General features: G+C 33.6%; 1 protein-coding gene across 26 annotated transcripts in view; it reads left to right on the forward strand.

Moving 5' to 3' along the window:
* NRXN1 (neurexin 1) overlaps positions 1–12,791 on the forward strand; it is a 1,077,731-nt gene that overhangs the window by 915,267 nt on the left and 149,673 nt on the right. For all 26 annotated transcript variants that reach the window (XM_033124535.1, XM_033124534.1, XM_033124537.1 and 23 more), the window contains one exon: positions 3,347–3,518. In XM_033124535.1, coding sequence (XP_032980426.1) covers positions 3,347–3,518 — 172 coding nt within the window. The remainder of the gene's footprint in view (positions 1–3,346; positions 3,519–12,791) is intronic.

The following is a 12,791-nucleotide window of genomic DNA, read 5'->3' on the forward strand; positions in this document are numbered from 1 at the left end:
CACTACTACTTTGGTCATTCTTGGATAGTAAAATGTCATCTTCTCACTCACTGGTAATTTCAGTTCACTGGTTTGTAATAGTAAATAAAACTTCAGTTAATGCCAGTCCTTTAACACTGTTTTGGGTTGACTTGGATCTACCACTTGCACTGGGTGAGGGAAGAGGGTTATTTCTCCTCTTGTTCCCATGACATCCACTTCTCTTCCTCCTCCCTGACTCCTCCAGGGATGAAGCAGTAGAAGGAAAAGGAAACAAGAGACAGAAATGATCTTAACTGGCTAATACAATAATAGCCATCTAGCTGAGCTTAGACTATGCTTAAAACTGACTCTGAGAGGCACTTTTGAGGAGCACTTTGAGGGAACACGGTACACCATTGGAATTTTTTCACCTGTAATTTTCTTGAGGTGGGTAAATGGATTTCCTTCAGACGGTCATTTAGGATTTCTACCTAAGTCCCTGTGCATCCATTACTACAACTCCAGGTTCTTTCTGTTGAGCTGTCTTGACCACTCACTACCTCTCCCTGCAGTGGCTCTCTTGGACAGGATGTGACACAATTCTGTGCTGGCTTCTAACCCATGGTGCACTGCAATGCTTACACATCCCTTGTTCTAACAAACTCTGATCCACAAGTGGCTTCTGGTACAGTAATACTTCTTTGTTCTACTATCAGAGCATCAGCCAGTCACAGTCTCTCCCCTTGGAGATTTCTCAGGCATGAGTGAAATCCCAATTTGCTGACTACCCCAACCACTGCCACCAAGTTCCAGGAGACAAGTATCAATCTTTCTGAGGTTTCATTGAAGTCCTTCTCCCCTGCACTTGAGATAAGGGAAAAGTACCTTCCACCTTGGATGTACATGCAAATCATATCACATCCAAATTCTCCCCCCAGATCCTCTCCTAATGATCAATCTTGTCTTGGCCCTTCTTGCCTCTTTAATGGGCTGGAAATAAGTAATTAATTTAGGATCCCAAAAGTGGTTTTCAGTGCTCTCCTTTGTAAGTCTGGCTTAGGCAAACGTGCACCTTATTTTGTAAAATGAAAGTAGCGATCTATGTTTTGACTTCTTATCACCTCAAGGTTACAGCTGAAACTGAGACAAAAAAGAGTTCATTTTAACATCTTATTACATCCTCATATTAGTTGCTTACTGTCCTCTGTAAAATTATTTTAAGCACATATTGATTGATATGTGTGCGCAATCTGCAAAGCACAATACAAGGTCCTGTGGTTCTCCTACTCTAGCAGGAATAATAGAACAGTAAAGAACAACTAGATTTACTGCAGTTACAGGCTGAGCCAATATTCCTAAAACTCAGCCTAGTGTAATGATTCGGAGCATAAACTGTGAAGCCAGACTGCTTGGATTTGAATCATAGCTTTTCTCTTTCTAATTATGTGACCTTAGCCAGGTTCCTTTATCACTCTATGCTTCAGTTTCCTCATCTGTCAAATGGAGATAAAATGCAGTTGTTATGGGAAATTCTGGAGTTAGTATTAGTAAAATGCTTAGAACACTATAAAGGTGTATGTTAAATAAAGATAACTACAAACCTTAAATGAGGTTCTTAATTGCCCTGTGAAGTTACATCACATGTCAAAATATATGTGTACCACTTAAATAATTTACTGAAAATGAGAAAATAGGGATTCTACCAGAATGAGGAAATAATGAATGTTCACACAAAAGAGGTGGCTCAAAAAAACCCCTGAAAATCTCAAAGTCTCCACAGGCCCCTTGGATAAATTTTAATTTTTATTGGAATCCCACCGTTTTTTATCACATGAATCACTGTACAAAAAAACTGAAATGCCTTACAATGGCATATATTTAAAAATAAAGATCATGAAAAATATGGTAGAAAGTAAAAATAAGTCCAGAGGAAAACTCTATACTAGAAGTCTATACAGCTAGTAAAATTCCCTTACTCACTTTGAGTTTCCTAAGCACCCAAATCAAAAAGGAAATGTGATTTTAAGTCACATTGTCCATCAAACCGAAAATAAATCAAAATTTGTAAAAATTAAAAATCATACTACCTGATAATAAAAAGAGCCTTTATGGACAGTAAGAACAAGATACAAGAAAAACAGAACATCTAAATGAAAAGGACAATGAACAATGCCCCAAATAACATCTTCAGATACTTCCCTTCAATTAATGCAGTTTTAGACAAGATTTTCTTACAACTCTCAGTGTAAGCTGGTACCATATTCTTGCTGCTTGGTTCACTGATGAATATCTGCCAAGAGGTCAAGAAAATGTGACCCAAATCTTCTGGTTTTCGATATTCTGATTATAAATTTGTACAGGAATGGATTTCCCCATGTTGTTTCTCTCAACTGAGGTTTGACAAAGGATGAACTACAGGCAGTTTGAGCTTCTGTATATGGACAGGGGCCTGCAGTGCTACTGATTACAGCAAATCCACATGCTTTAAAAATCAACCAAGTTCATGGTAAAGTTGACAATCCTACTTTTAGAGAATGCTTCTCAGAAGCAGAGGACACAAGCACATGCTTCTCTTTGCCACCTTGTATTATGCCATTCTAAAGTTACCAGCAACAGGCTTTGTACTTACAATGATTTGTAACGCTGCTCTGCATAATTCAGAGAGGAAGTCAATTTTAGATAGCCGTATCTTAGCTTAGATATCAACTAAGAATGAGGGAACTGAGTTCTAGTTCTAGAACCCCTCTATTAAGCTATGTGACCTTGAGCATGTCATTGTACCTTCCTCTGTCGTAGTTTCATCATCTGTAAAAAAAAGAAACTGAATGAATTTCAAGATCTTAGCAGTTCATGATTATTTGTGTGTGTGAATAATGACTAAGAAACTACACTCATTAAATGCCTGTCTTTGTGCCTGTACACTTTGGAATGATTTTTCTATATTGGGAGCCTTTGTCAATTGTCTCTAAACAGACTTCATTGCTCTGATTTCACCATTATTAAAAGGGAGAATGTCAAGCCTCATTTTTCTTGTGAAATGAAAAGAGTGGATTAAAGGAGCTATGTTACAGGACATGAAAGGATGTCCTTTCACACAGGCAGCTGTGCACCTTGTCTGTGGCAACCTCTGGGAAAAAGACAGCTCAATTCTCTTGAAAGTATGTCTTGAGGAATATCAATTATCCATGAAAGAGATACTTCAAACTTACCCACATGTCAAGAATCTTGCTTCTGTACATGAGTTTTTCAGAAGTAAAATTGGAGGAAAGCATCTGTTGTCTGCAAACATGTTCTTAAACAATATCCTGTATGCAATGCTTATGTAATGCTGACTAATCAGTACAACTTTATACAACTTTATTTTTTTTTCCCTCCCCCCTTCCAGCACCAAGGAAAAATCGGAGTTAAATTTAATGTTGGCACAGATGATATCGCCATTGAAGAGTCCAATGCAATCATTAACGATGGGAAATATCATGTGGTGCGTTTCACGAGGAGTGGTGGCAATGCCACGTTACAGGTGGACAGCTGGCCAGTGATCGAGCGCTATCCTGCAGGTAAGACAGTGAATCTGTTCCCGGGGAAGATTTTATGAGAAACAAAGTGGAAAACAAAGCACTGTTTTGCATTCGTTTCACCAAATTGTGAAGCCATCAATTATTTATTGGACTTTAGAGTCATATGAATGTACTGCTATCCTAAACTGTTCTTGATACAGTGTACAAATGGCATTTTATAGAAGAACTTAAAGGCACACGTTAGCGTTTCCAAAATTCAGGACATCAGTGCAATCAGAAAAACGCACACATAAAAGGCACAACATGTCAAAGCTCTTTTTACTGGATCCTTGCATTTCAACAAAGGAAAGGCTTTGTCAAAAGTAACAAAGTTAAAATTTAAAGCCAGTGGAGAGACTATTATAACACCTTTTTCTGTGAAAGAAAATAGAACCCGGTGATTCCTTTGATGGTGGTACATAGCTAAAGCTCGTGAAAGGTGCAGGAGGGTCATCGTACAAACAGAGAAATAGTAAAGGAACTATTTATAGTACTGTAAATCAGTTATAAGAACATGTAAGTAAATGAAATTTGTTTTCACTGTCATATAACCATGAGGTTTTATGACAATTCTGACACTGGTATTATTCCTTTTCATTGTACACAATAGCAATGATTACCAAAATGTATATGTAAATTTTTATATTACAAGTATTTGTTTCTTGAAAGAAATAATTTGAGGAAATAACTAACTTATTAAATAAAGATCAATTTTTCTTTGTGCTACTGACTTACAATCATGGAATGAAATGTCGGTGATGCCCTTTTGGACCTTTTCTGATTAATAAAATTTTACATCTTCAAGCCTCATTGCAAACCTATTTTATATACTTGGTGCTTTTCAAATATTTGCTGAATTAAAGATAATTTAAAAAATGCTCTATGACAAAATTTAGAAGCAAGCACCTTAATAATATGTCCAGTGCCTACACTTTTTTTTTTTTTTGCAAATATTAGGCTCTCAATAAATATTTGCTGATTTGATGTCCTGGGAATTATCCCAATTTTATACTGCAGTTATGAGAATGTACACCTTCCGTTAATAAGATGAAGGAATGGAAGATCTAGAATGAAAGTAACTTAAATCTGCATGCCATGTTACATGGCCACTGAAAATCCCTTATTGAGTTTACTGAAATCCTAGTAGAAATATAGTTTTTAAATAACTACAGCCTCAGTGGAATTACAGAAAAGTAAATTGGTGTATTTCCTAAAGTACAATTAATCAATACCTCTTTATTCGCTTTATTGGAGGAAGTCCAATAAACTGGACGCCATGAATTGGACGCCATGGAAGATATAAAGTAGGATGAGGTCTAGGCCCTCCCCCTGGAATGTTATCTGTGAACAGTGCATCCAAACATGTATTATTATTACATTATTAAGAGATCCTATTATGGGATCCTATTATAGATCCTATTATTATTACAGTGTGGCAGTTGCCCCTTGAAACCTAGCTTTGTTCCACTAGTTAATGTTTTTAAATTATCTTAAATTTAATAACTTTTTTTACTTTTACCACACTTTTTAAACTGGTATCTTCAAGAATGCTGTACTAGAGAACGTAAATGGTGACTTGTATAGGGAGAGAGGAAGTCCCACTCTCAAGTCAGTTTGGGAAAGTCTGGATTGAACTAGTTAAAAATGTCTTTACTTAAACTTTATTATATTAATATTCATAATGCATCTCTAAAAGGGAAATAATGGTATGCATTTCCCAAGCATAAATAATCAGAACCTAGTTTTCTAATGCATTAATGCATGTGGATAAGTATTTTGTTTTTAAAATTTCTATACCTCGTTATTTTAATACACCTATGTGATTAAATTTAATTGTGCACATACAGATACTGTGCACCAGGTATAGTTCAAAAAAGCTACGGTGCCTGTCTTTTTATGGCATGCTAATGTCCAAGTTGAATAGAAGTTTGGCAGTATTAATTAAGTCAACAAATATTTGTATATTTTTTTCTAGACTAATATTTATTTACACATATAATGTCTTATTTACCAACTAAATGGATGCTCAGTATAAGAAATAATATAAAATATATTCAAAAATCATAAACTGGCAATATTATGATGATTGAGGAGCAAATATTTAGAAATAGATAATTTAGATGCAAACTTTTATATTTAGTCCAAGATTCTAAGGGCCGGTTCACCAAAAAGTATTTTAGATAATATTGGCAAATCAAGAGTGAGAAAAGTTGGAGTTATTTTAAGGATGCAAACAAGGGTAAAACACAGTCTGCCCCCAAGAAAATTGGAGCACCTGTGAGGAATTTGGATATATACATATGAAAAGTTAGTGATCAATATGGGAGTCACCATTGTTGCCATCAGATATTTTATTAATCATCTGCTCTGTGTGCATTTCAGCATTATGTTGAGGTAGAAAATAAGCCATGCCAATTTCAAATCCCTTTTTCTTTTGGAGTTCCATCTGCAACATTTCCAATGAAGGCTGAATACAAACTTAAAAGTATGTGTCATCTAGATTAAAGTTGTCAGAACAAAGTGATTTTATGTATGAATTCAGTAGAAATGCCTAGTATATCTCTTTTATATTGGTTTGTGATATGAGTATATTTTATTTAAAAAGTTTTTTGTTATTTAATAGAAAAATAGCTGGACTAATGCCTTTACCACTAAATCCTATAGTCAGAGAAGCAGGGACCAAGAGGCTATATTTGGTTCTTTTTAAAGTGCCTGCACTGCAAAATATAGGTAATAAGGGTTGAAATTAGTAATTAAATATAGCACTTAACCTTCCATTATAGGGCTTTGTGGTAAGTGCTTTTATATGAAGCAATTCATCTGGTAGCAACACTATACCTTTAATGAAAAGCACCCAAAGCATTGACCAGTGGTATTACCCTGTAATTGTCTGGATAGCTTTCATAGAGAAACTCATTAGTAGAGGTAGATTATATGCTCTTAGAGTGTGTAAAATATTCCTATAACTCAACAATGCACATTTCAGAATAAATATTGAATTTTCTGAATAGCAGACCCAGTTTCCATTATTTTCTGTGCATGGAGCCAAGTATAGAAATAATATTTTGCAAACTAAAGTTGAGAAAGCCATTTCTTGGTGCTTATCAGTTAAAGCTCTGGAATATAATGCATCATTAATCTCTGATTTGTCCCTAATTACAGTGATATAGCAAAATTTTCTCTCTCAACAAAAATAGACTTCTCTTCTCATAATGTTAATCCACAAAGCCAAACATCATCTTACTTGTTCAGACTAAAGATTGCTTCAGATAAATCAGGTAGTTACCTTTGAGAATAAACCTTTGAGTTTGTTTGTCTACCACAGTGTGCCAAAAACATGTCCTTTATATTCTATACAAGGTCAAATGTTCATTTTGTGCCAAAAAGATGTCCTTTATATTCTATACAAGGTCAAATTCATTTTATTCTGTCAAGTTAACACAGCAAATCAACAAATATTTAAAGTATGTGTACTATATATTAAAGGAACATATTAGGCTTACCATGTGGTTAAAGAGATAAGTAAAAAATGTTCAAGATTAAAAATATAATATGTGAGACAATGTAAGAGTTGGCTAATCATATTTGGCTAATTTCTGAATAAGACATACTGAAAAAATAAATAAATAAAGGAAAATATGTTCCAAGGAAGAAGAGGCCATTTTGAAGTTGAAATTTGATTGGGGTCTTAAAGGCTCGATTTTTTACTTGAAGGAAGGCATACATTCATTTTAATGGAATTAGCAGGAAGAGATAGGCACAGAAAAAAAAATATATATACACATATATATATATACATATATATCATATATATATATATATATATATATATCATATGTACATATCTATGAGGTCTTACCATTGCTATAAGGCAACCACACTAGGATTTTTAATTTCCTGAAGAAAGAAATATCAAGTTCCTCTAATAGTGTGGTGGACTTTGATATCATTTAGACCACACTATTGCTGGCAAACATATTTTCCAAAATATTATTCTTCACAGTACAACAAAAGCAGATTATATCAACAAAGCTGAAGGGTCCGTTCCTTAAATCAAAGTCTATAGATTGACTGTAAGTTGCCTTTTTTGTTTCAGTCTCATTATGTATTTATGGCAATGCTTTTCATGTTCCAGGCCAAGAAACCTGGCATTTATACCTATCAGCGACTTCCATAAAGTTATCTTGCACTGGAAGCTAAAATATCTACTTCCCGCCAGCATTTTCTACCCTGTAGTACTTGGGCCAGATGCTCACAGGGCCAAATTAATCTTCGTATATAAGATAGATCATTCTGAAAGCTCAATTCAATCATCACAGGCCATTTCTTTCCATTTTCAGAACATGCACATTCTTTACCCTAGCAACTAATGTATTATTAAATGCTTATTGATGACAAAACTGAAATAATTTAAAAAATTGGTTTCTTTAGATATTTGTTGGATATCCACTATTTGAATACCATTGTGAATATAAGTCGAAATGCTTCTCTCACTATTTTTTCTACTACTTTTTGCTTCTCACTTAAGTCCATCTAATTTGCAACTGAGCCAACAGAATAGGGATGACTTCATAACTCCATCAGAGACCTAGAGCCCAATAAAGTAAGAGGGCAACCTATGGGTTCCCTATGTGTGTGAAACTGAACTTAATTCAAAATCCCACTGATTCTCAATCCATATCATTTCACTGATATGTGGGATATAAAACTGAAAGCAACAAAGGAACAAGACAAACAAACAAAGAAATAAAAACGGATAGACATAAATAATAGTGTAGTGGTTACCAGAGTGTAAGGTGGGAGGGGGTTCTAGAAGAGGGTAATGGCGTCAAATATATGGTGATGGAAGGAGAACTGACTCTGGGTGGTGAACACACAATGTGATATATAGATGATGGATTACAGAATTGTACACTTGAAACCTATGTAACTTTACTAACCATTGTCACTCCAATAAACTTTTTTTTTTTTTAAGCCCATTGAAAGAACCAGTTAAATATATTTTGGAACATTTAACAAATAATAAATATGTTTTATTTCAGAAGTATAATTTATAAGCACATTCTAGTTATCTTTTCCCTGGAGACTGAAATTTAAAGGAAAATGTGCCTTTTTAGCAGTATCCGTTTGTCCTTTTTTTATGTGACATGTTCTCAGATTCTATTACTTAGAAACCAAAAATCAAGAAATATTTGTTGATTATTACTATGTTCAAAAAATGTTGCTACATATATTATATCTTATATTATGCTGTAATATACAAATAGCAACCCTTCTTCATGATTTTCAGAAGACTCCCCCCTTTATCTTTGTTTCCCTATTATTGTGTCCAGTGTACAATTTCTTAATGATTTAAATTATTAATAAACCTCATCCCACTTCCCAAAGATACTCATTTTAAGCAGAGAATGACATTATCTTAATTTTAAGTAAGGGTAGCCAAAAATGTTGACTGAGTTTTTAGGTTCAAGGACTTTTACTTTTCTTCAAAGACACTGAAGATACCTACTCTTTACAAACAGTAAATTACTCAAGACAGATACAAAACTTAATTGCCACTACAAATGCAAAATTTAATTTTTAGGAAGTGAGACGGAAAAAGAGTTTTAAGAAATAGTTAAAGATTGAGGCCCAGAGAAATTACATTTTTCAGGACCTTAGGCTTTCAGGAAACTTCAAATAGCTTTTGTAAGTGTTTGGTTGATTATGATAGATTTATAGTTTTGTAACAATGCTTTTATAGCTTGATTATTATCCAAAAGCATAGTTCTTGTATCATGTAGTTTATAATTACCTGAGTTAGATGGAAGACAAGTCATGTTCCCAATTCAAATGATGAGCCTTTTCCTTGGTCCTTTCTCAAACACTGTGACCCTTATTTCCTTAAGAGCTTTTAATTAAATTGCTCAGGAGTATTTATATATTTTTATGGTGAATGCAGATAATGAGTAGTATTTTTGTGTCTGCTTAGGCAATTTAAAAAAATTCTACTATGAGAGGGAAACTGTCTTAACTTTTAATGTCAGTATTTGAATGCCAGATATGAACAAGGCCCATAGTTTTCATGCTATTTCCTTTGCCCATCGTCTACCTACTTTTCTTGTCTTGTAAATGCAGGAATAAGTTGGCATTAAATATCACTTTACTTCTAGCAAACAATCACAGTATGTTCAAGAGGTATCAGAATCGTAAAAATGTTAAAATTTCACACACTGCTGTTGAAGCCCTATATGAAATACAAAAACTAAGTAACTCTCTTTAGTTTTAGACATTAATCTAGATAAATTTTTCTTAAACTTCTTTGAATCTCTGCCTCTATAAGAATCTTACCTTTAGAAAATGCACATATATCTGCATGTACACTCAAACTTATTTATACGATTTTTAGGAGTTGTGCCTCAACGTTCTTAGGGCCCATTTACCAAGGATTCAGAACTTCTGATCTTGATGTTAAGATTTTAGAGGAAAACGTGAAGTCTACCTCGTGAACGTATTTGGAGGAACCTCCTCCTATCTGAATGAGGTGTGCTTCCAATGTAATAAAACTGCCCTTTACTAACTTTCTAATAATAACCTTACAACCAACAATATAGCTATCTGGATATAGCCTCTGCTAGCTCAGGTATAATTATTTTTCTCTTACAGAACAAGTCCACCTTTTGTACTTCCAATTTAGAACAATTATTCTCTCAAATATGATTATAAGAATCCCATTATCCTCCCAACAAATGTATTTTGAGCACTGATGCTAAGCTTGATATAATTCTAGCATTGGTGCATTGCATAATAAACATTCTTGAAAACAAAATGTATGGTTTGAGGGTTTCATTTCAATAGATCTTTTGGTAAATCATCTGAGGATCGTGAAGTGTGATGACAATATCCAACGTCTTCAAGACAAAAATGACTAAAAATTTGACATCTTTGGAAATTATTACTTTTTTATTATTATGAGGATAGTTTAGCAAGCCCTTTGCATGTATAGAGGAAACTTTAGAACTTATGGAGGAGAACTATATCTCTCTTTCTCTCCCCTAACAAGATAATTTTTCACCTTATCCTTTCCATTACTTTCTTAATATTTATAGTTTATTCTCTTATATATGTATGTAACTCATGCCAGGAGAATACTGACAGTCTGCTTCTTCCTTTACACAAAAAGTAAATCTTTAAGTAACATCAAAAATGTTATAACTAATTAATTTAGGAGAATATAGGCAAGTATATTACTTGTTTCTATATTATGAACTATCTCAAAAGTGACAAACAAATACATTTTGGGCACTGTCCCAAGGTAACTAAAAACAAATTATCTAGGACAAGTGTTGCTAAACTTCTGCTATTAAGGGCCAGATAGTAAATATTTTCAGCTTTGTGAACCACCTGCTCTCTATCACAATGAACTCTGCCATTATAGTTCAAAAACAGCCATAGATAATAAGTAAATGAATGGGTATGGCTCTGTTTCAATTAATCTTTATTTACAAAAGTAAAGTAGGTAGAGGGACACGTTTTACCCCCTAATATAAAGGCGTGACAGAAGGGCAGAGGAACCAATCTAAAAGAGGTCCTACTAGTCAGAACTGTAGCAATTTGAGCAACAAAATAAGTAGAAATAGAATAGAATTAAAACCCAAATAGTAAAGTAAATACCCATGCGTACCTATTGATATTAATAAGTAATTGGATAGGTAGGTGATAGATATATGGGGGAGAAGGGACAGTTCTTTCTTACAGGAGAATTCTAATCAACAAACATAGAAGGATATGGAAGTAGATATTCAGCATTAGAACATCAAAGTAATAATTATTGAAAGCAATAGATGTGCTAAAATTAGTGCATAAAAGTTTGAAGAGACTTACAAATTTTTGTAGTATAAAATTGTTTCCTCCAAGGTAAAAAGACAAACTTTGCAGAGAAACTCAGCAGACCACCTTAATTAAGTGATCAATTTAAACGTCACCCGTAATAAGAAATACTGACTTCATGCATCTCCTGATATGCTCTGAGAAAGGCACTTCATTTCTTTGATGTTCTTGGTATTCTCCAAAAAAATTCATGACCTCAATCTAATCATAAAAAATGCAATGTGGGAACCTAGATTAGAACCTGGAACAGAAAAAGGGTATTAGTTAAAACTGGTAAAACCTAATAAAATCAGTATTTAATAGTATAATGCCAGTGTTCTCGGTTTTGATGATTGTCCAATGGTTATTTTAGATGTTAACAGTGGGTGAAGATGGATGAGAGGTATGTGGAATTCCCTTTACTATCTTCTAAAAATTTTCTGTAGGGTAATATTTTTAAATAATTGTTAAAAATTATTTCTGTCCAAAAATACCTTTTACTCAATTCTATATATTATAACATTATTCCAGGAAAAAAGGTTTTAAACAATCAAACTTCATGTATTTGTAGACCTGTTACCTCGTAAGTCAGGTGTAATTGTTGTGAATAAATTATGTATTAATATGTCCATATGTTTATTAGAAAAGTACATTTATTCTTAAGGAATATAAGCCTAAGTTCTGTAAGAATCCAAAGGTGTAACCTATTCTAATGTTTCAGTTCTTAATTAAGACAGAATGACATAATAAATGTGAAAAGCTTTTCAAGTATGAAGCCTTTAAATAGGCCACATATTAAAATTTAAATTATGATGATGAATATTTTGTGTCAAATTTAGCCTCATGAGTTGGATTTTTCCCAAAGAAAGACTTTCATCTTAAACATTTAATAGTCTGTTTTGTTTTTAACCTTATGAATTTGCATTAAAAGCAGCTATGGTTCCCACAACCCCCACTCTGGAAATTTGAGACTAACTTTCTTCATGTTAAATATTATTGAAGTAATTCATCATCTTGGGCATGTTATTTATACTGGTGGCTGAATATTTAAAATGTCTGTTGGGAATTCAAAAGGGAATATACCTAACACAAGTCTGTCTAGATATCACCGTGTGCATTGCCAATGAACTATTTTAGCGGGATTTATGAGATATAAAACTGGACAGAATAGAGGAACACGTAGCTTCATTTTTCTAGAAAGTGTCAACTAATTGATAACATGCCATAATAATTTTTCAGGGTCACCTTTGCTGGAGCATTTTAAACGTCCACATAGAGTCATCAGTTCTCTCATTATTTTTATTGCTCAGTTTGGCTGAGGAGTTGGATGAGAGTGTAATTTTAGTTAGAGGACAAACAAACAAAAACAAATTTTTTTAAATGCAAAGATTTTTCTCTGCTGAAAAGAAGGCAAATGGTCACAAT

The sequence above is a fragment of the Rhinolophus ferrumequinum genome, chromosome 13 (genome assembly GCF_004115265.2).
Source record: "Rhinolophus ferrumequinum isolate MPI-CBG mRhiFer1 chromosome 13, mRhiFer1_v1.p, whole genome shotgun sequence".
Taxonomy (NCBI): domain Eukaryota; kingdom Metazoa; phylum Chordata; class Mammalia; order Chiroptera; family Rhinolophidae; genus Rhinolophus; species Rhinolophus ferrumequinum.